Here is a 23361-nt window from a genome sequence, read left to right on the forward strand (position 1 = left end):
GTAAGAAAAATTGTCACACCCCCTCCCGGGAGTAGCCACCACACCCTGTGGACACTCTGTACCCTGCTTAGGGAAGGAGGATCCTAAGTGTATTTTTGTTACCAGTGGAAGGAATGCCTCCATCCCCCGCCCAACACACGCGCGCGCACACACACACACACACACACACACCATACACACACACGCTGGCTGGAAGGAAGGTAATATTAGCCCTAAAAATGCGAGTCCTTGGCTCCCAGGACAGACGTCCTAGCCATCTGGTGAGTGCAGGGGCAGCCTTTCAGGAGGGCGGGGCTCCAGGTCTGGAAGCCCGACCACCCACCGGACTTGGGCGCAGCAGGGGCGTGGTGTGAAATTGTTCGTGGGGCACGTGGGCGGGGCGCAGGGGCGTGGCTGGCACTCGGGGGCGGGGCTCGGGGCGGGGCGGGGGCGGGGCCCGGAGCCGCCTGCAGGGCGTGGGAGCGGTTTGCGAAGGGCGCGGGGGCGGGGCTTGAGGGCGTGGGCGGGGATAGGGGCGGGGCCCAGCAGCCCGGGCGGGGCGAGGGGCCGGGACTGGAGCCGCTGGCGGGTCCGTGCAGAGTCGGCGGCGGCGGCGGCGGTGGCCGCACTGGCGGCGCGGCCTCCGTCCTCGTGGCGCCCTCGCATTCGGCCCCGTCCCCGCCCGCCCGGCCATGCCGCCGCCCGCGCCGCCCACCGTGCTGGTGCCGTCGGAGCGGGCCGTGGTGCTGCTGTCGTGCGTGCTGTCCGCGCTCGGCTCGGGCCTGCTGGTGGCCACGCACGCCTTGTGGCCCGACCTGCGCAGCCGAGCGCGGCGCCTGCTGCTCTTCCTGTCGCTGGCCGACCTGCTGTCGGCCGCCTCCTACTTCTACGGGGTGCTGCAGGACTTCTCGGGCCCCTCGTGGGACTGCGTGCTGCAGGGCGCGCTCTCCACCTTCGCCAACACCAGCTCCTTCTTCTGGACCGTGGCCATCGCCCTCTACCTGTACCTCAGCATCGTCCGCACCACGCGCGGGCCCCGCGCCGGCCGCCTGCTCCTGGCTTTCCACGTCGTCAGGTGGGTGGCCGCCCCGTGGCCCTCGCGCCCTTCTGGCGCCCTCGTCTTGGTCAGATCCGGGCCGGGCGCCCAGCAGGCAGTGTGCGCTCCTCCCCCGGGCGGCCCGCGGCGAGCGGGGCGCGTCAGGCTTGTCTGAGAGGTGCACTGTGTGAGCATCCCCATCTGCTTGCTCCGCCTAAGGCCCCACCAGGTGGGCCCCTGGGCTCAGCGCCTGGAGGGAGGAGGGCCAGCGCTCGCCCTCAGAGCTCGCCCTGGGAACTGAGATGCACCTGGAGAGCTGAGGCCACACTGGGTCCTTGGCTCCCGCTTCCCTGCGTTCTGACCACCTGTGCCGCCCTGGGGGGAAGCCCCGGATCCCAGGCTGGGAGATGGGCTGGCGAGGGGGCTGCCGCAGGTTGCAGAGCCTGCCAGCGCCCTCCCCATCCCATGCCACCTCTCTGCACCCTGACCCACAGGAGCGGTGCATTCGGCTGCTCCTAGGCTGCGGGTCCAGCTAGCCCTCTGCCCAACGCGGTGCCTCCGCTGTAACATTTACAAAAGACTCTTTTCTCTCGGCTCATCGCTGGACCTCGGGCCCTGTCTGTTGTTATCTCTGCCCTGGATGGTCTTGACGGGCTGAGTTGAGCAACTCCGAGGTTGAGGTCAGTGGCAGTGGCTGGCCTGGAGGAGGGCCACAGGCTGCCCGCGTGTCTGAGACCAGGGCCAAGGAGAGCCTCGCCCTGCCCTGGCGCGGACGCTCTCATCACGTTCCCCTCACCTGAGGAAGAGAGTCGCCTCTCCCCTCTCCCTCCTGGTGTCATTCCCAGATTCAGACACCTGGGGCTGTCCTGCCCGAGCCGAGACAGGGCTCTTACAGGCACTTCCTCTCCTCCCTCCCCAGATAAGAGCCCCAACTACTGCCCTAATTATAGGCCCTCTCTGCGAAATGCTTGGGTGCTTTCCAACTTTAGCAGAGACACCTGGGGGTCACAGCAGTGAGGTCACAAGACTGCAAGAGTCACTTGACCTCTTCTCAGAGCTGCTGGCTGGAGGCCGGCTGGCTCCCGGGAAACGAAATGTCCCGCTGCTCAGCTGTTCCAGTCCCAGCTGCAGCCAGCCATTCAGCCGGTGCGGATGCTGCAGGGACCACAGACAGGGGTCTTTCCGCCCCTCGCAGCATCCCGCCCGGCCTCTGGGTCCTTTCACAGACCTAGGCCTTGGCCGGCTGGTTGGGTGGGGGCAGTGTGTACGCCAGAGTTCACGTGGGCTGGAGAAGGCACCCAAGGCTTTCTGTGCAAGAGTCTCTTCTCTCTCCCCACTCTTTTTAAAAGTATTGAACCCACACACACACTGAGTGGCCAGATGATGATGATCTCTGAACGCATAATAATCTGGCCACTCTGTGTGTATCCTATATAATAAAAGGCTAATATGCAAATTGTCCCCTCGACCAGGAGTTCGACCAGCAGGCAGGCCGGCCAACCGCCCAGGTCCCCTCCCCATGGCCAGGCTAGCCGGACCCCACCCATGTACGAATTCATGCTCTGGGCCTCTAAGATATAGATAGATAGATAGATAGATAGAGATAAGATAAACCCGGTGCTGCAGTTCCTATAGAAAAGACAACTTTCCTAAGGAACCTGAGTCGGGAGTTCTTTCTGTTCACGTCTAGGGGGTTTCCCGTGATGTTTAGGAAAAGCTTCCTGAGGAGGTCAGTGTGTCCTCTTCTGGCCATGAGAAAGGTGCACCCTGTTCATCCAGTTTGTTGAATGGGATCCACCTGCTTCTTAAAAGAAAAAGAGGAGAGAAAATACCTGGGTCTAAGCTAGAAAGGGACTCGGGCATTTCCCCGCTCAGAGGCGGGAGCAGTTACTAGGCTGAGAGAAGCGGTAAAACCCGTCTAACAGGTTCATCTGTTGACCTAGATCCTCCCAGACTGGAGGTTAACGACCTTACTAAGCACCCTCCTTGGTCCTTCTTTGGAGCATCAGTGGATTGTTCCTTAAGTGCCTGTTGGTGTGAGAAATGCCATCTTCGGAAATCGGCTAGACCGTCATCGGCAAACTGCTGCTCTCGAGCCACATGCAGCTCTTTGGCCCCTTGAGTGTGGCTCTTCCACAAAATACCACGTGCGGGCACACATGTACAGTGCGATTGAAACTTCGTGGCCCATGCGCAGAAGTCGGTTTTCGGCCTGGGCGAGTCTATTTTGAAGAAGTGGTTCTAACACCGAGCCACATTCAAGGGGCCAAAGAGCCGCATGTGGCTTGCGAGTCGCGGTTTGCCAACCACTGGGCTAGACTGTCACCACGTTACCATTTCAGATAACACAGTCAGTCCACTTCAAACCTCTGGCCTTGAAAACTAAAATATGACAACACACAAGGTTGTTAACTATATTCCGTAAAAGAGTTTTTATGAACTGATTATTTTTAAACTGACAGATATCCTGTTAAGTGGACAAAAGCCACATTCAGACAAAATATGAAGGTTGGTAAACAAATATGGGGAAAAATTTAGCCCCATTAGTTAGTACTCAAAACAATGCAAGTTATAACATTTGAGGTATCATTTTCTCATTGAATTAAGAAAAATATACTAAGGCAGAACAGGGACGTATTAAATGCCGATGAAACTGGTGTTTCCCTACATTGTTCTTGGCGATGTAATTCGGAGTAATCTGTGTGGAAAGCACTTGGCTCATACCTCTGGATCCGGTAATCCTATTTGTAGAGACCTAGTCTAAGGAGATAATCCCGGACGCACGCAAAGCGGTTTGTGCAAAGGAGCTTGGGAGACGCTGTTCTCACGGGCAGAATTCAAAAGCCACCTCAACGTCCACAGAGGAGGGAACAGTGAGTTACCGACGACAGCCCGCGGGAAGTGGTATATAGCCAATACTGGCTGTGACCTCTGTACCTCTTTTGTTTTTAAGTGGTGTGATAGCCCTAGTCGGTTTGGCTCAGTGATAGAGCATCAGCCTGTGGGCTGAAGGGTCCCAGGTCCGATCCTGGCCAAGGGCACATGCCTAGGGTGCAGGCTCGATCGCCAAGGTCAGTCCCCCTGTTACAGTTCCATCTTGTCTCTTGGCCTGGACACTGATTTTTTAAATTGAGTTTAATTTGACAATGAGATATTTTTAACTTTCCAGATTTCCCCCATTATTAACATTTTAGCATGTCACCTTTATCCTCTCCAGTTATTTCTTCTTCTTCTTTTCTGGAAACATTTTTCGAGTAAGTAAGTCGCAGCCCTGATGCCCCTGAGAGTGTGTCTCTGGAAGACAAGGACAGTGTCTAAGGACCACATAGAGCCCGGCTGGTGTGGCTCAGTGGTGTGAGCCAGGAGGTCAGGGTTCGAGTCCTGGTCAGGGCACAGGCCTGGGTTGTGGGCTTGATCCCCAGTAGGGGGCGTGCAGGAGGCAGCCCATCAAGGAGTCTCTCTCATCATTGATGTTTCAATCTCTCTCCTTCCTCTCTGAAATCTGTAAAAAGTATACATTTTTTAAAAAAAAAAGAACCAGGTAGGCCTCCAGGGGCAGGAGGGTAGCCGGCGGCGTGCTGCGGGGTTGCGGACCTCACTGAGACTCCAGTCCTGTCACACTGTCCCCGGCAGCAAAGGGAGTCTGGCCTGTGTGCGGACTTCGCCCTCAGCCTAAGTCGGGACAGTTCCTCCGTCTCTCGGTGTCTCTGCGCTGGCTTCTGGAGGAGCCGCTGTCCTGTGGCGGGCCTCTGCCCGGGCCGCCGGGGGGTCTGGGCCGCTGTCCTGTGGCGGGCCTCTGCCCGGGCCGCCGGGGGGTCTGGGCCGCTGTCCTGTGGCCGGGCCTCTGCCCGGGCCGCCGGGGGGTCCGGGCTGCACTGTCGGCAGGAGCCTCACAGGAGCGTTCTCTCTGCCTCCTCCCGGCGCCTTGGGCGGGTGCCTCCCGGCCTCGCTCCTGTGATCGCTTGGCCTAGACCAGTGGTCGGCAAACTCGTTAGTCCGCAGAGCCAAATATCCACAGTACAACGATTGAAATTTCTTTTGAGAGCCGAATTTTTTAAACTTAAACTTCTTCTAACGCCACTTCTTCAACATAGACTCGCCCAGGCCGTGGTATTTTGTGGAAGAGCCACACTGAAGGGGCCAAAGAGCCGCATGTGGCTCGCGAGCCGCGGTTTGCCGACCACGGGCCTCGGTGTTACCGGCCCGGCCTCCGCTGCAGTTACCGTGTCCCCTTCGTCATGAGGAAATGTCTTGTGGAGGGAAATGTCCTGTTGCCCTCAGACTCCGCGTCACGGACAGTCCCGTGAAGTGCACTTCCTGGTTGTCGGGGGAGAAGATTCAGGGTCCAGGGAAGCCCCGTAGTCAGTCCTCCTCTGCTCTGTTGGGGGAGCCTGGTACAGACGCCCTGTATTGCACGTTCATGCGCGTGTGCATCTGTGGCCACCAGGTGCAATCCTCACCTAAGGAAGTGCTGGGCCCTGGCCGGTGTGGCTCAGCGGATAGAGCGTGGCCTGCAGACTGAAGGGTCCCAGGTTCGATTCCACTCAAGGGCACATGCCCGGGTTGCGGGCTTGGTCCCAAGTAGGGGGTGTGCAGGAGGCAGCCAATCAATGATTCTCTCTCATCATTGATGTTTCTATCTCTCCCTCTCCCTTCCTCTCTGAAATCAAAAAAATATATATTTAAAAAACGGAAGTGCTAGAAGCTCGGGCCACAGCTGCTGTGTGTGGGGTCAGTTCCCTTCCCATAAGACCAGCCCCGTTGGCCTGACCCATCCCTGTGGCCCCAGGAGGTGACCTGCCTTTCTAAAGCAGCTGCCAGCCCCTCCACCCCGCCAGGCGGGCTGCTCCCCAGGGAAGTGGGAATGGGTCCGGCTGGGTCAGGGAACCGGGCCACCCCTGTGCCAGGCCTCAGCCCGCCCGTCCTGTGAGCCTGAGGGAAAGGCGGGCGGGGTGCCTCGCCTCACCATGGCAGGGGAGAAGGGTCCTGGCCAGGCTGCCCCTCGAGCGCTCCTAGGATTTCTTCTGGCTCCACTGAGGCGGGCACGGGTGCGGGCATGACCCCTGGCAGGGACAGGCCACCTGTGCCTCCGGCCCACGTGCTCACCACCCTCTGGAGTTTGCTTGGCCGTTCTGGAGGAAGAAGGAGTCTGGGGCACCCCAAGTTCACCATCCAAACTCCTGCATGGGGAGTGGGAAGTTCTAATGAGAGAAAAGGGGAAACGGGACCCTGAAAGGGAAGGTCCTCTAAGTTCTCTAACTGGAAGCGGCTGCGGTGGGGCCCAGCCCGGGGGCCAGGCGGGCGGCCTGTGAATGGGGGTGCTCCTGGCGCGGACCTGGCTTTTCTGTTGCCTCCAGACGGTTTCGGGGGGCGCTGCTGTGGCAGGTAGTTCTTGCACTGCACGACCGTGTTCACGGGCCCTCCGCAGGTTGACGGCGGAGGGGACACCCTTCCCCCGCAACCCCCCGGGGCAAGGTCAGACCTGCCCATCCTTACCCGAGCGCAGGACAGATCCGGGGTGCCCACCAGAACCAGGGCTGCAGGTGGTGCCAGGGCGGGTGTGTAAAACTTCCTTTGGGCGCCCCTCCCCGCTTCTTCGGCCAGAGCTGCCGAGTGACCTCGTGGTGGCCTGGCCGGGGCTGACTCCCTGACCCTCTCCCACATCCCGCCCCTCCGCTCCACACTAACAATTAGTGCCCATTGTTCCCCAAAGAGACCTCGAGGCCGCGGGGCCTCCCACAGCAGCTGCGGTTCCCTCTGGGGCCCCTCGTCCTGCTCCCGAGAGCCTTCTAAATCAGCACATTGTGGCCTCCGGGTTTCGCTCTCAAAGCGCTTTCTGAGTGATGTTAACATTCAAGGCTCCCACAGCCCGGCAGCACGAGGCAGGGGAGGGGAGAAGGCCTCTTTGTTTCCCTCCCAGCCACCTCCCGCCCGCCCGCAGGGTCTGTAGGAGGGGGAGGCCTGGGTGGAGGGAGCAGGGCTGGAGCTCAACAGTGGGGCCAGCTGTGGAGCGACCTTGAGCCCCTGCGGGCTGACCCTCGGAGCAGGGGCCGGGGTATGCCATTGCCTGTGAAGGAAAGTGGAAGCGGCTCTCTGTCGCCCCAGGTGTCCCCGCCCTGACTCTGGTGGCCGAGGTTTGGGAAGGTCCGCCCTGGGCGGAGCTGGGAACTCACTCGGAGGGAAGCCCAGAGCACTCGCTGTTCCGGGACCGGCGCCTGGAGGTCGGCTGACAAATGCCAGGGACTGGGGGACGGCTGATCCGCACCTGGCTCATCCAGTTCCACGTCCCCAGGAGATTTGAAAACAAAAAGGACGCCAGTTCTAAGAAGAGCAAGCTCCTCCCGACAGATCTGAATGCCTTTGGCCAGTTTACCACCCTCCCCGCCCCCCAGCTCTGGCCGTCAGGGTGGGGGGTTGTGGGAGGGAGGGAGGGTGTTTCCCATCCATCCCTTCCCCTCTGGAGGTGGGAGGTGGGGTCCCAGGATAAGACTCCGCCCCAGAGCCTGTCTCAGGAAACCTCTGTGTTAGTGTCCTGGGTCTTACCTAATACAGTGTCCCAGCAGGGCATCTCAAACAACAAAAATGGCCCCCAGTCCTGGCGGCTGGACGTAAGATGGGGTGCAGCAGGGTTTGTCTCGCAGATGGCTGTCTGCGTGTGCTGTCCCTCTGCCTGTCTGGGTCCTCTCTCGTCTTGTAAGGACACCAGTCAGATCGGCTTAGGGTCACCCAGGTGACCTGCTTTTACCTCCCTCACCTCTTTAAAGACCCTCTCTCCAACCACAGCCACCTCCTGAGGTCCTGGCGCTTAGCTCTTCAACATAGGAGTTCTGGGGTGACACAGCTCAGCCCCTAACCGCCTCGGGGCGGGGGTGGGGGGACTGCTAACTTGGACTTGGACCTCAGTTGTGAGGCAAACACAAGTGAGAGCTGGGACCCCGGCACCTCTGGGGGCGGGGGGCCGTCGGAGCCCCTCCACATGGGGATTCTGCTCAGGGTGTTCTTCAGGCTCCTTCCATCCAGGGGACCCAGCCTGCTTCCCCTCGGCCTGAGTCATGGGTTTGGGGAGAAGGGGTCTTATCAGTCACCGGCTTTGGCCTCGTCCCCCCCCGCCCCCAGCGCCTTTGTCTGCATCCCCTGCACTTGGCCCTGTGGCTTCTGGGCCTTCTCCCCACGTGCCCAGCTCTGGTGCCAGCTTCACAACCTCAGGGTCAAAATGTGGGTCGCAGGTGTCGTCCGGAGGCAGGACCGTTCGCTGGCCGTTCTGAACCCCCCGGAGGCCTCTGAGCATCAGGGCAGCCTCCCGCCACTGGTTTCTAGGTCAAAACCAATGTAAGCCCCTGGTGCTTTCCGGTGCTGGTCTGACGCGATGTCTCCCTTGTTCTGGTGTATTGTTTGGGGGGTGACTGCCATTTTGTGGAGGAATAAAGAACCGTTAGGCGGTACATGTCAGAAATCGCACGTGCACGTTGCCGGAAAGCAGGAATGTGTCGCACACGTCTCTGTGGAGTGCCTTCCAGTTCATGTGACTCTGGGAGGACGGGGCCTCTTCAGCTCCCTGTCCCCTGCTTCTCCGTCCACACGTGTGTCCTGCAGCCAGCTGCTGAGACCCAGTGGTTACATTGGAGGGCATTTTGTGAGCTGATTGTTACATCCAGCCATTATTAAAATTAGATCATACCAACCTAAAATTAAGTGATTATACAAAAGTAAAATTAAAATAACTCAACATTGATTACGTCCTAATTATTTCACTGCATTTCACTCTGGCCTGTGCACTTGAGGTTGTTGGCATTGTTGTATCTGTGCAGTGGAAATCCCAGCTGATGGTGTGCTGGCTTGAACTTGGCCCTGGTGTAAATATTTACACCTTGGGAATTGGCAAACAGTACAAGTCAGGGCTTGATGTATTGTTTTGTTGGCTGTGTAGGGCAGAGGCCAGCAGACCTGTCCTGTAAAGGACCAGGTAGTAAGTACTTTCAGCTTCACGGGCCATGTGATCTCAGTCGCAGCGGCTCAGCAATGCTGCTGCTGTAGATAATATGCAAACACGTGAGTGTGGCTGTGTTACAATAAAACTTTATTTAAAAAAAAAACACACAGACCTTGGGCCGGATTCGGTCTGAGGGCCATAGTTTGCTGGACCCCTGATCTGGACTTAAGAAAGTGGTGGAGAATCCGTTAATAAGTAAAGATTAGGCTTAAAAGTGTTCCTTGTCTCTGAATTTAAGCAGAGATGGCAGCCACATGGGGGGGGGGGGGGGGGGGCGGGAGGAGAGGGGCAGGCAGGAAGCCGGGTGTTTCAGGGGGAGAGCATGAGAAGTGTCGCGAGCAGGAAGAAAAGAAGAAATACCCCTCCAGTGCTGGAAAATTGTTATCTGTTCCCACCGAGAACTTGAAGTCACGTTCTGGCCTTCGTCTTCCCTTATGGCTTCCTGCTTCCACTTTCCTCTCCCTTGTTACGGAAAAGGACAATATCAACCAGCCCCACATCCCAGAGCCACTGTCTTTGCTAACTGCAGCCATGGAGTGAGTGGCTGCGGATACCAGTGTTGGGTGAGAACCAACAAAAGCACTCTGAGAGATTCCGTTGGCCATGCGTGGAACTTACCACGAGGAGTTTTGTATGTTATTTTTTCTAAATTGTGCTTCACATGTTTTATACCAGCACATTTTATTATAACGTTATATGTGCACGTGTACATACATGCACGCAAATGCGTTTTCCTGGAGAGCCTGACGCTGGGACTGGTGGAGCCTGCCCTGTCTCGAATTAGGAGACAGTCTCTCCCACTCCATTCCCACGGCTCCCTGGTCTTGCCTCTTCTTACCACCTGCCCCTTAAGTACCTCCCCCAACAGCTTCTGACCCCATCGGAGCTGCCATCTGTGCTTAGTGCACACAGCACCTGATTGATCAACCCTCCTTAACCCTTTCAGAGCCTTCCCTCTGCCTCGTTGGTCTTCTCGCTGGCAGCTCCCAGCACACACTCGGCCCTGGCCCCGGCACACCCCAGTAACCTAGAGGAAATGCACCCCTTTGGAGCTCCAGTAGGACACACCTACAGTCTCAGACTGTGGTCTGTCACCGTGTGGTCCCCAAGTCTCTGGTAAGGGCCCGCAGGACCTGGAGCACGGGGAAAGGATCCCCGCGCTGCCTGTGGGGGACCCCCCTCGGCCTGTCCCTCCTCGGCTCCTCCTTCCAGCCGGACTGGGGATCCTCCGCTCCAGCCCAGCCTCCTTCCTGGTGACTGTCCACACACATACACACACACACACACACACACACACACACACACACACACACACGGTGCTTTTCCCTTCCCAGAATTCCTTGGAGGAGCCCTGTAACCCATAGCGTGATGAGAAACCACACATGTAACTGCAGGATTGTGGTTTTAGCAACTTTAAAAGCCTTTTACTTCCTTTTCAATAACGTGCATGCCGTGAACATTGAAGCGGTGGATTGGGGAAAGCTCTGGGTCACTTGGCTCAAAGTTCGTTCATTCATTCATTCAGCAGGCCATTCTTTTGCCCCTATCCAGTGACAGAATAGTGAACCAACACAGCCCTCGCCCTCAGGGGCTCTTAGCGGTGACATGTCCTAACACCCCAGGGTGGCATGAGTTTTTAAAAGGTAACCCTTTATTATGACAAAACAGTTTGACACTAATATATTGGGGGGGGGGGGCAAAAGTAGGCTTACAGTTGTAAGTATGCAAAACAGTTTATTCTTGTGTTATTATTTATTAATTATTGTATTATTTTCCATAAGAATAACTGTAAGCCTACTTTTGCCCCACCCTGTATATTAACTTCCCAGATAAATAACTTGGCGTAGAATAAGCATTTAACATGGGCAAACTCCTTGATACCTTCGTCATACCCTTTAACTGTTGTGGGGCTTTGCCCCTTCTGTGCCTTTGTGACTACGAGGAGGACACGCTCCTTCCTGCCCCCCCTCTTGGGGGTGTGGACACTGGGGGCCCTGGCATGGGGGCTGCTGGGAAGGGCCTCAGGCTCGGGGCCGTCCCTGCCACATTGCTGTGGGGATAGGAATTCAGCTCCAGAAAAGTGAGCCTGGCGCTGTCCTGGCTCCTTAGAAGCCCCTTCGACCCTCGCTAGGCACGCCCCCTCCCCACAGAGCCCCCAGGACCTGGGAGATGTGTCCCCCCAAAGCCCAGATCCCCTTCCAGATCCTCCCTGCCCACACAACCCCAAGCCATCAGTGTGTGCACCCTAGACCCGGGCTGGTCAGGGGCTGGCTGTTAGGCGTTGGGGTGGGCAGAGCGGGGCTGGACTGGGGCTTTGAGGACTCTCGCCCCTCTTTTCTCCCGGGACACTCGGCGAGCGTGATTGTCCTTGTCTGAGAGCACCCAGTCATTTCCCCCTGGCTGGCTGCGCTGGGAGCCGGGGCCTGATCCCGTTTGCTCCTTATTCCTCAGCTGGGGGGTTCCACTGGCCATCACCGTGGCAGCTGTCACCCTAAAGAAGATCGGCTATGACGCCTCGGACGTGTCCGTGGGCTGGTGCTGGATCGACCTGGAGGCGAAGGACCGTGTCCTGTGGATGCTGCTGACCGGGAAGCTGTGGGAGCTGCTGGCCTACGTCATGCTGCCCGTGCTCTACCTCCTCATCCGGAAGCACATCAACAGGGCGGTAGGTGCCCGCGCCTGCTCCCCCGCGGCCCCGCCCACAGCTCCGGGTGGCCCCTGTGCCCGCTGCGGGCTTGCCCCTGAGTTCTGGCATTGGGCTCGGCCACCTTAGGGGACAGAACTAGTAATGGAGAGCCCTAGCCGGTTTGGCTCAGTGGATAGAGCGCTGGCTCCTGGACTGAAGGGTCCCGGGTTCGATTCCAGTCAAGGGCACGTACCTGATTGCAGGGCCGGGGTGCATGCAGGAGGCAACCAGTCGATGGGTCTCTCTCACATCGGTATTTCTCTCTGTCCCTCCCTCTCCCTTCCACTCTCTCTAAAAACCAGTGGGAAAATATCCTCAGGTGAGGATGACCAACAAAAAGACTAGTAATGGAGAGCTTGCGAGGCGTCAGTCCCTGTGAATTACACACATCCTGGCTTGTCTGGTTTGCTGACCACACAGTCCTGTCAGGAGCGGGTCCTGGGACTCCTCGTTTGTGGGTGAGGAAAGGGGGGGCTTATCGAGGTGATGGGTTCCCCAAACCCACTCAGCCCCCAAGAAGAGAGGGCCAGCCTGTGTGCCCGGCCACAGCCCTCTACTGCCCCCTCCTGGACAGCCCTCGGGGTGGCTCAACGGTGAGAGGACTTCAGATGAAAGTGAGTGGTGTCCGAGTAAGTGAACTGGAAGGGAGGCCACGGGTCTCCCCCGTAGTGAACCGATAACTCACCTCGTTACCCTTGAGGATTCGGGTTACATCACACTGGCCGACTTTCCAGGCACTCGGGCGTCCATAAATCCACACGCTGGGCCAGCTGGCCAGACGGCTGGGAGACTGCTGACCCCGAGGGCTGGCCGCAAAATCCAGGGAAGAGTGGTTTTCCTCTGACGGGCTGGCCAAGCTGCTCCTTGTGCTGAGCTGCTGGTTCTGCAGTGTAAGGATGGGCTTCCTCCCGGCCCCCGGCAAACTGCCGCCAGGAAAGGCCTCGGTAACTCGCCCGCGATCGGCTCGGCCACGCGCTCAGGGCACTCTCATTGAGCATCTACTTCCCAAACCGCTGTGTGCGGTGGGAGTTCCTCCTGAGGACCCAGGCGGGGATCCTGTCCGAGGGAGAGGCAGGAGTGTGAGTCATTATGATAGAAGATGCACGGTGACCACTCCGAATATGGCCTCCTTCCCGGCTCCCGCTGCAGGTGACTGAGTGTTCGTGGCTGGACGCACAGCCAGGTGCCTCCCTGTCGCTCAGGGCAGACTGTTGCCCCAGCAGCCATTTCTGGGTTTGTGGGTGCTCCCGCCAGCTGTGTGACGCCTGATCCTCACCCCGGATTCCCACCGGCACGGAGACTCCTGGTTCTCATTTTACTCTGACCTGACCGGATTCTCGTCCCTCCTGTCCCCCGCTTCCGGCTCAGCTGGAGAGATGCTGCAGGGCTTACCCACTGGCCTGACGCCCTCTGGGCCAGGGGGAGCCCTCCCACCTCCCCCTTGTTCCCACTGCCCTGGGAGGGCTCCAGGCTCCGGGATGAAGGCTCCCAGAGCTCCACCAGGCTCTGCCCAGGGCGCCCCTCCGGAGCTGGCCTTCTGTGTCTCTCCTCCTCCCTGCCCTTCCTGTAATAGTAGGAAGTCTGGGACCACTGGGCTGGTCCCCGTGTGTGAGGCATCCACATGGAGATGTGGCACAGGCCGTGGATCGAGGAGAATGGAGTTCAGGAGAAGAATGTGGGCTTGTGAGGGGAGCCTGGGGCTCATGCAGGTGGGAGCTAGTGATGGGTGCCTGGGGCTCGTGCAGGTGGGAGCTAGTGATGGGTACCTGGGGCTCGTGCAGGTGGGAGCTAGTGAGGGGAGCCTGGGGCTCGTGCAGGTGGGAGCTAGTGATGGGTGCCTGGGGCTCGTGCAGGTGGGAGCTAGTGAGGGGAGCCTGGGGCTCATGCAGGTGGGAGCTAGTGAGGAGAGCCTGGGGCTCGTGCAGGTGGGAGCTAGTGAGGGGAGCCTGGGGCTCGTGCAGGTGGGAGCTAGTGATGGGTGCCTGGGGCTCGTGCAGGTGGGAGCTAGTGAGGGGAGCCTGGGGCTCGTGCAGGTGGGAGCTAGTGATGGGTGCCTGGGGCTCGTGCAGGTGGGAGCTAGTGAGGAGAGCCTGGGGCTCGTGCAGGTGGGAGCTAGTGATGGGAGCCTGGGGCTCATGCAGGTGGGAGCTAGTGAGGGGAGCCTGGGGCTCGTGCAGGTGGGAACTAGTGAGGAGAGCCTGGGGCTCATGCAGGTGGGAGCTAGTGAGGGGAGCCTGGGGCTCATGCAGGTGGGAGCTAGTGAGGGGAGCCTGGGGCTCATGCAGGTGGGAGCTAGTGAGGGGAGCCTGGGGCTCGTGCAGGTGGGAGCTAGCCATGTGAGCCTGGGCTCCAGCGTGCAGGAGGAAGGCGCTCCACGCCTCACTGCTCCTTCTCCTGCGAGTCTGAGACCTGGGAGGACGGCAGCCCCTGGGCAGTCTGCTCACGTGCTCTGGGTGTTCCCGCACAGCACCAGGCGCTCTCCGAGTACCGGCCCATCCTGTCCGAGGCGCACCGGCTGCAGCACCACAGCTCCATGGCGGATAAGAAGCTGGTCCTCATCCCGCTCATCTTCATTTGCCTTCGGGTCTGGAGCACCGTGCGATTCGTGCTGACCCTCTGTGGCTCCCCGGCCGTGCGGGCCCCGGTGCTGGTCGTTCTGCACGTAGGTAGCTCTGCCCGCCCCCCTCACTCCCCGCGCTCCCCCCCCCCCCGCCCAGCGGCAGTGTCAGATCGCTCCCCTCCCCCGCCCCCGCAGAGTGGGCACGTCCCAATGCATCAGGCAATGCAGGGCTGCCCGGGGCTCGGCTCCAGGGTACCTTCCTGCCGCCTGAGACGGAGAGCCAGGCGGCAGGAAGGTGGGAGCCTGGGGAGAAGGTGGGAGGTCAGCGCGGCTCTAGTGCAGCCCCCGCAAGTGCGTCCGGGTGCTGCCCAGCGGCCTCGGAGGAGCCCCAGGAGAGGATGCTCCTGGGTCCTTCCCAGCCCAGGAGACCTGGAGACGGGGCTGGGCCCGGTCTGCACGCTCAGACCCGCCCAGGGCGCTGCCTGCCGTCAGCCCACATGCAGGGTCATGGCACCCGGCCCCCGGGGTGCAGGGCAAGGTTTGGGGTCCACAGCACTTGCCAGCCCCTCCCCCCGGCCTATGTGCTGAAGACCCCCTGCAGCCCTGGCACTCCTGCCCCTCCTCTCGCCCCTGCAGGGAATCGGGAACACGTTTCAGGGAGGTGCCAACTGCATCATGTTCGTCTTCTGCACCCGCGCCGTCCGCACTCGGCTCTTCTCCCTCTGCTGCTGCTGCCCGTCCCCGCCTCCCGCCGAGAGCCCGGCCGGCCCGCTCAGGGCCTCTACGCCCTCCAGGACGGGGGACTCGGGGACCCAGGTGGACTCAGAGGAACTTCTACACACCTGAGCCCTCCCTTCCGGGTCTGTGCGGGTGCTGCCTCCCGGGACCATGGCTCTGACCCGCTGCAGGGAGGGGGGACTTTGCAGCCGGGAGCCCGCCCTCTGCTGTCCGAGCTCTTGAGGCCTGTGGAGGGGCGGCCGCAACTCAGCTTCTTCTACCTCCTGGACCCTGAGGCAGCAGGTGTCCGCACCCGGGTCCGCTGTGCTCGGCGTCTGTCCGCGTGAGGGTGGCAGTGAGATTCAGGGACACCAGTGGGACATGATCACTGCCAGGTCAGCGGCCTCTGGACCACACAGCACTGTTTACAGTTTGAGGACCCACCCCCGCGGGAAAAGCATGAAGAGCTATGTACACTATTGACCCTCCCAAGTCAAACGCCAGGGGGCGCCAGAGAGGTGGCCCCACCTGCATATCATGGAGCAGATTCCCGGCTGGTCAGGGTGTGCACCTGCCCCTGGAGCGTGGCTGTTCTTGGGGAGCTTTGCCAGCCAACAAGAGCCGGGTACCTGGAACCAGGTTCCCTGGGGATGCGGCCTCCTGGGACCCTCCCCAGCCTCTCGGGTTGCCAGCCTTTGGTGTAGATGGCATCCGAGTTTCCAGCACAGGCCAGAGCCCAGACTCCTGCCTCCACAGTCACGTCAAATGCAGGTTCCCTCCTCCAGGGCACCGGCCGGCGGGGCAGGAATGGGAAGGCGGTGGTGGGGACTCCCTGGGGATGCCCAGGGTCGCAGGTCTGTGCTGTGAGCACCGGCCGGGCCGTCGGGAGGGGTATCCTCACTTCCTAGGTCAGTCTTTACAGGAAAGGGGACCACGAATGCCCCCAGTACTGATCCCTCCCTGAAGGCACAGGTTTGGGAGTTGGTTGGGGAAAGAGACACATGGGTCACAGGTGATAACTTACGTTTTAATAGAAAAAGGACTTAAAATGAGCACCTGTGTCTCTATGTTCTGTGCCTCTCCCGCCAGCCCTTTAACTTTCTCAGAAGTCACGGAAGCCGTTGGCTAAGGGGATGCTTAGATGTCACCACCGGAGCCTTGGTGGGGGCGGAGCTTTGGTGGGGGCGGAGCTTTGGTGGGGGCGGAGCCTTAGTCTGGCCGGAGCCTTGGTGGGGGCGGAGCCTTGGTGGGGGGGCGGAGCCCTAGTGGGGGGCAGAGCCTTAGTCTGGCCGGAGCCTTAGTGGGCGGGGGCGGAGCCTTCGTGGGGGGCAGAGCCTTAGTCTGGCCGGTGCCTTGGTGGGGGCGGAGCCTTAGTGGGGGGCAGAGCCTTAGTCTGGCCGGAGCCTTAGTGGGCGGGGGCGGAGCCTTCGTGGGGGGCAGAGCCTTAGTCTGGCCGGTGCCTTGGTGGGGGCGGAGCCTTGGTGGGGCCAGCACGAAGACGACGTTACCAAAGGTGTTACCCCCTGGGGTTCCGTGAGGACTCCGCCACACGGAAATGATTTTGGAGCCTATAAAACGGTTCTGGGTTAAAACCAAAGTCACGCCACACTGTGGGTTCCTGTTTCACTCCGAAAAGCAACGCCTGTAACAGGAAGAGAACCTGAAAGGCAGGTCGCCTGCAGAACTAGTCCAAAGTGCTGCTTTCCGGTCTCCTTTAAAGTCCCTTTAGGAAACTCAGCAAGAGGTACCCCCCCCCTCCCCCCGTAGGATCCGAGGAAGCGCTGGGCAATCCCCTGACAGAAACGGCCTGTGTGAGGGGCGTTCGGGGTCCCCTGAGGATGTCACAGCAGGTCACGCCGCAGGGCCGGTCCCGACCCGCACGTTAGCTTCTAGGATGGAGCCGGTCAGGGAGCTGCTCGCTGCAAAAAGGAAGCGGTTCGCAGCTGAGGCTGAGCATGGGCCGCCGAGGAAAGTTGCTGGAACAATTCCTGCTCAGAAGGGCCCTTACCCCCCCACCCCCACCCCCAGGCCCAGCCGGGGAGTTGACCCAGACAGGCTGCAGTCAGAAACGGCCGGCAGGGGGAGCCGGGGGCTCACAGGAGACATGGCTGGGTGCCCTGCGCCCCCCAAGTTCTCATCCCAACGTTTGGAGCCCTGCTGTGCTGCTCCTTCTGTCAACACCCCCAGCAGCCACCGGGCTCTCCATCCCTGCTGCCCGCCTGTCGCTGCAGCTGGTGAAGGTGTTGCTGTGAGTGGGGGGGGCTGTGGGCAGGCGAGGGGCTTGTCCCAGGGCCTGGGCCTGAGGCCAGGGCCGACCTGGAAAACAGCAGCTGGGTGGGTGTTGGGACCTGGAGGGTGGGAGGCTGCGGAAATGAGGTCACTCGGGGCAGGGGAGAGCCCCGGGGTGGAGGCAGGAGCACACAGCGTGTGTTCCTTTGACACTCGCTCCTCGTCAGTGTCCCTCATGTTGATCCACCTTCACCCCCAGGGACACATGTGTCCTCAGCTGGAACAGGTGCGGTGGACTCACTCTCAGAACCTTGGTCTTTATCGTTATTTTAATCCTCACCCAACGATATGTTTTTTATTAGTTTTTAGAGAGGGAGGGAGAGAGGAACATTAACTGGCTGCCCTCCGCACGCGCCCCGATTGGGGACTGAACCCGCAAAACGGGTTTGTGCTCTGACCCGAGACCCTTAGGTGCACGGGATGATGCTCCCACCCACTGAGCCGCACCGGCCAGGGCTGATCCCTGGTCTTTCAACCAGGTTTACCAGGCACTTGCTGCCTCTTTTTGCTTCAGAGTTGTTTTTGTTTGTTTGGTTTGACTTTTTAATAAAGATTATGACTTGGCCCGGACTGAGTTACAAACAGAGCTCCCCACATGTCCACGACAAGAAGAAATATTTTTACAAACGTCCCTTTTATGGCATCACAACATGGCGGGAGGTTTCTTTGCACGTGCAAAACTGTAATGAACACCCTGACCATTTAGGTTGAGGCCAAAGTCCTGCTGTTTTAAATGAAATAAAGTAATTATGTTCCCTTTGCGTGTTTGGTAAACGGATGGCCTGTGACGGGGGGCGGTGGGGCAGGGTGGCTCCCCAGAGCCTTCCACGTGGGGACCTGGAGATGGCGTCTGGACCCTTCCCTGTGGGGACGTGGAGTCAAGTAGGCGGCCGCCCTGGAGGCATCGTTTCTCCCGTGTTTGCCTGATAGGATCACGGGTGTGGGGGGACTATGGCTTTAGAACACAGAGGCCCAGGTCCTACCCCATATGGTACCAACAGGTCCGAGTTCCAAGGACCCACGGCTTGGGGCCAAACTCTCATGGGGGGGACACCCCAGCATTGAGTCCTCCCAGCACGCCTCTGCCCGCTCCAGCGGCAGCTCCAGGCGTCGGGGCCAGGGACAGCGGGCCACACGGCTCTTCTCTGAGGGCAGCGGCCTGGTTCTGAGCGGGTCTGCCCAGCCCACGCAGCCCCGCCTTCGAATCTCTTTTTTTCTTCTTCTTCTTTAACTGCTATATCCTGGGAACTTTGCTCCTCCAAAATGCTGCTTGATTATTTGTTCTACTTTCTGGGTTTTGTGAAGTTAAAAATACATTAACTGTCAAGAGAAGGAGAAGACAGGCCACCGACGGAGAGAATATTTGCAAAAGACACAGCAGCGCATCTCCACGAGAGGGTGCCCGGGGAGCAGCCTCCTCCTGTGCCCTCTGAGGCACACGCAGGCCTCTGCTCTGATGTGGCACACGCGTCCCTGGAGAACCCCGCGTCCTCCCATGTGGCACACGGAAACAGCAGGGATGCAGGGGAAACGGGGGTTGAGGCAGGCCACTCAGATCCGTGCAAGTTCTTAACCAGAACGCAAACAAAAACAAGTGCCATTTAAGGAAGTCAGCAGTCTGGGTAAGTCTCCGCTGACATTCGCACCCAGCAGCTCAGGGGTCCACATTTCTCCTTTAAGACGAGAGTCTTTAGGCCGTTCATTCCCAAGGGGGGAGCCCTTTCATGTCGGGGTTCTTGTTCCAGCATTAAGAAGGGTTCAGCAATCTGGAGAAAGGCTGTGCATAGATGAAGTAGGAATCCAAAGATGAAAGATAGTTTTGAAAGGCATTGGGGGTCAGAGGAGCTTCAGCTAAAGGAGCTAAAGATTTCCCTTGTCTCAGGACCCCTTGCTTTTTATTAACACAATTTGTCCTAAGGCAAGGTGGAGATAATACACTTCAAAGGGTAGGGGACAGAAGCATTGTCAGATTGGGGAATAGCCTATAGCTGTTCAGGTGTTTGGCCAACAGGAGGCAATAACATGTAGATTAAGATGCCCTGAGCTGTCTGGCAGCAGACAATCATCCTATTCAGGTTTGGGGAAAGTGCCTTTCCAGCCGTTCCAACAGGTAATTACATATGTGACTCAGCCCTTGTTGAGCCCCCAAGTTTCATCAACCTTTTGATAAAACTCTTGTAATTATGGCATGCTGGAATTGGCTCCTGGCACTTTCATCAAAAAGTTAAACCTGACCCAGACCATAGTCAATGAAAATGTCTCACAGCTTCTTCAAGGGTTAGGCTCCCTCCCCGTTTTCTGTCCTAACAGGTTTTCAAGCAAATGTTTGATGATTCTATCTATCAGTGAGAATCAGGCTCAGCTGCAAGCGACAGGAAACAAAATGGAAGAGCATTTCATGTTAAGTTCAGGCCGTGGTCCCGGGCTGACATAGTGCCCCACAGGGCAAGGGACCCAGGCTCCTACCATCTTGTTGCTCTGTTCCATGTGGCCTCAACCGCGTGGTCAATGCCGAGGGCACCCTCATTTTAGGCAGCAGGGGTGGAGAAAGGGGCAGAGAAGAGAGCAAGGAAACACCACATAACACCTTTGCATATGTGGCATTAGACAGAACCAAGTCATGTGTCCACCCAAGTACCGGGATGATGGGGAGAGGCAGTCTTTATCTTGGGCAGCCACAGGTTCTGCCCCAGATAATTCCGTTACTATTGGAGAGGGACTGAGCAAATGGATTTGGGGAGCCACAGCAGTCTACAATTGAAGCCCATGGCAAAACTTTAAAATTCCAGAACATTCCTAAGTAGAGGTGAGACCGCCAGTGACCTGAAGTGCTTGAGAGAGATAGAAACATCTCAGCTCAAGCTCGATTTTTTAATGAAGCCTTTCTTGACCACCCCCACCCGCTCCCTGGTCTCAAAACAACCCAGGGATTGCCGGTCTGCTTTGAGGTGCTAATTCCACATGTTACGTTCTGGTTAAATTTTCCTATGTAAACTTTTTTTTTTCAATTCTGAAAAGCTTCATTTTCAAAAAGATCATTTTTTTTCTTTTTCTTTTTATTCCAGCACTAATCTAGAAAATTCTCTTATTTCCCCTCCGCATCATACTGTCAGTCACCAAGTTTCATCAACTTTACATCCTAACTATCTCTCAAATGTGTCCTCTAATCTCTTGCACCATCATCTTCCAGCTATTCTACAGCAAGAACTGCCCCATTCCTCTTCCCCAAACCCAGCGGCCTCTTGTCCCCCTCAAGGGGTGGTTAACCTTTAAAAACACCAGCCTGAGCACTCTCCAGAACTCTCCATGCCTTCTCTCTGCTCCTAGAACAAAATCCAAGCTCCTTCACCATGCCCACAGGGGCTAACTATAGTCTGGCCCCGCTCATCTCACCAGCTTCCTTCTCCCTCCACTCTTCCTCTCTGTTCTGTGTTCTTGAACCACATTGACCTTACAATTTCTTGAATACATTTTTATTGATTTCAGAGAGGAAGAGAGAGAGAGAAACATCAACGATGAGAGAGAATCGTTGACCGGCTGCCTCCTACTGGGGCTCGAGTGCGCAACCTGGGCATGTGCCCTGACTAGGAATCGAACCATGACCTCCTGGTTCATAGGCGGAAGCTCAACCACTGAGCCACACCGGCCAGGCTGACCTTACAATCTCTTGACGGCATCATACTCTCTTCTACCACAGGGCCTTGGCACCAACTGTTCCCTGTCTGGGAGGCTCTCTCTACCGCCCCATTCCCTACCCCCTTTGCCTGGGTAAGCTCTCTCCATCCTTCCTTCCCATCTCAGCTCAAGTTCGATTTTTTAAGGAAGCCTTCTTGACCATCCCCACCCGCTCCCCAGTCTTTAGAGCCCGTGTGTAGTTATCAATTCATCAATGTGTTTATTTGACCAAGTAATGTTTCCTCACCCAGAGTTAAGTCGCCTGAGGCCGGGGCCCTTTTTATCCTCTGCGCCCAGTCGCACCCCCTCTGCCACAGTAGCAGGCTCCGTAAAATCAATGTAAGCCTATGCGAGGACTCAAGTCATCTGGAACCCCACATCTCAGCGGAACCACTGTTTCCAGATTCTGGTAAGTCCTCTCAAACTGTGTGCTGACACATTTACATTTCATAACAGAGTAGATGCTAGTAATAAATATAGTAAAAGCGATTTGGGAGTGGAGATCTGAGACCCACATCCTCATGTCAGAATCCTTGGCGAGCAAGGATGCTTGGCCAGGCTTTCAGCGAGAGGACCTAATGCAGGGCCCTCTGGGAAAGAGGAACCCTAAGATGATGGAACCCTGAGATGATGTCCCTGGGATGGATCACACTGTGGGGGGCGGGGAAGAAAAAGTCCGGAAGGCCTTGCTGGAACCGGGTGTGGCCCCTGCAACTTATCCACTTTCCCCTGGACTTGAAAAATGATTCTTTGGCTCTCATCAGAGGTCGTTTCAAAACACAAGTCAGTTCCCTGGAAATATTAATACGCGTTCCTGGGACACACCTGAGCCTGCTATCTGCCATCAGACACAAGGTCCCGGGCTAATCACTGCTGTGCATTAGTCACTGGAAACCCCGAGGCAAGACTCGCCTTCCATGGGCCGCGTCCCTTCTGGTCCAGGCTGCACAGGCAGGGGCGGCGGGAGGGCGAGGCCACGCCGCGGGTGAGACGCAGAGACCACGCCGGGTTTCGGCTCCGGTGGGTCATAAACGAACATGAAAGTTCCGGAAACGAAAAAGACCACTTGCAGGGGGCGAACCGGACCACACACCCCAGGTCAGCCGGAGGCAGGAGCCTGGAAGGACCCCGGGTGGGGACCATCCCCGCCTCTGATCAGGGGCCACCCCTCCCCCCATCCTCCCGTACCCCCACCCCTCCCCCACTCCCACCCCCGCCCCGGGGCCTCCTGGCCTCCGCCAGGCCTCATGCTGCCCGGGGCGGGGGGGGGGGGGGGGGGGGCTGCTGGGCTCCCCTCGAGGGTCCTGGGCCAGGAGGAGGCCGGGAGGGCGCCTGAGCCGCTCCAGCCCGCGCCCCGCGGCGATTACCGCATCACGCCGCACCGCCGCCCCATCCTCGCGCTGCGCTCCTGCCCGCAGGCGTTGGTGACGACACGCCGTGCGTGGGGTTCCCTGGGACGGGCAGGAGCTAGGTACCGCCGCCCCACCCGCCCAGGGGGACACCCGGGGGCCTGGTCTCCCGTCGGGGAAGTGGAGGCAGGGCGGGGAGTGTCTGCATCCCCGTCACTCCGGGCGCAGCTCCCCACGGGCCCGAGGCGCGGGGAAGGCGGGAGGCAGACTTGGGGGGCGGGGGGGGGGGGTCAGGTGTTCCGGTTTCCCCACCCCCCGCCTGACGTCTGCAAACTTGTGACACTGATTTTTGTTTGCACCCCTGTAGCTTCCCCTTCCCTCCCAATGGCTGAGCCCCCTCCTCCCACCTGAAGTGCATTTTCCTTGGAGACGTTTTTATAACTCTTCGAAACAGGTGGAAGCCTCGGCCTTCCCAAGCTTTAGGTGGAAATCGTCTTCGGGCTGGTCCGTCCTCCCTTTTATTTGTTTATTAAACATATTTTTATTGATTTCAGAGAGGAAGGGAGAGAGAATCATTGATCGGCTGCCTCCTGCACGCCCCACACTGGGGATCGGTCCCGCAACCCCGGCATGCACCCTGATGGGGAATTGAACTATGACCTCCTGAGCTAGGCAGGCCAGGCCAGTCCTCCCTTTCAAATAGGGACATAGGGACCACCCACCCCTGCAACACACACACACACACACACACACACACACACACACGCACACACACACACGCACACGCACACACAGGCACAGGAGTTATTACACCGTCACCCTCTTCGCAGTCCCCCACACGGCGGAGCCCGACCACAATCCCCAAGGTTGCTGCTGAGGCCGGAGCTGCGCCTGACTCCCAGGTAATCTCACTTGAAGGTGAAGGCGGCGAAGCCGTGGCCGGAGGGATGGGATTGGTGCCCGGCACACACGGCGGGCGCCTGTCCTGCGCACATGCCCGTGTGCAGCCTCCCGGGACTTTGCTCTGGATTGTGGCCCGGGGCCACTGAGCACGTGCCCGCAGGGGGCCTGGCGGTGGCC

General features: G+C 58.7%; 1 protein-coding gene across 2 annotated transcripts; it reads left to right on the plus strand.

The window, feature by feature from the left end:
* The first annotated feature begins 589 nt into the window (after positions 1-589).
* Positions 590-17935, plus strand: GPR157 (G protein-coupled receptor 157). 2 transcript variants are annotated; one of them, XM_079778038.1, is made up of 5 exons: positions 590-1054; positions 11457-11670; positions 14159-14353; positions 14888-16146; positions 16301-17935. In XM_079778038.1, exons 1-4 carry the CDS (start codon positions 672-674, stop codon positions 15095-15097), a joined length of 1002 nt encoding a protein of 333 aa, XP_079634164.1. In that variant the 5' UTR covers positions 590-671; the 3' UTR covers positions 15098-16146; positions 16301-17935. The 2 variants fall into 2 exon arrangements, with proteins under 2 accessions (XP_079634164.1, XP_079634165.1); XM_079778039.1 differs by lacking the exon at positions 16301-17935 and adding an exon at positions 16245-16273.
* Positions 17936-23361: the final 5426 nt, after the last annotated feature.

This window comes from Cnephaeus nilssonii, assembly GCF_951640355.1.
Source record: "Cnephaeus nilssonii genome assembly, chromosome: 7".
In the NCBI taxonomy this organism is placed as follows: Eukaryota; Metazoa; Chordata; class Mammalia; order Chiroptera; family Vespertilionidae; genus Cnephaeus; species Cnephaeus nilssonii.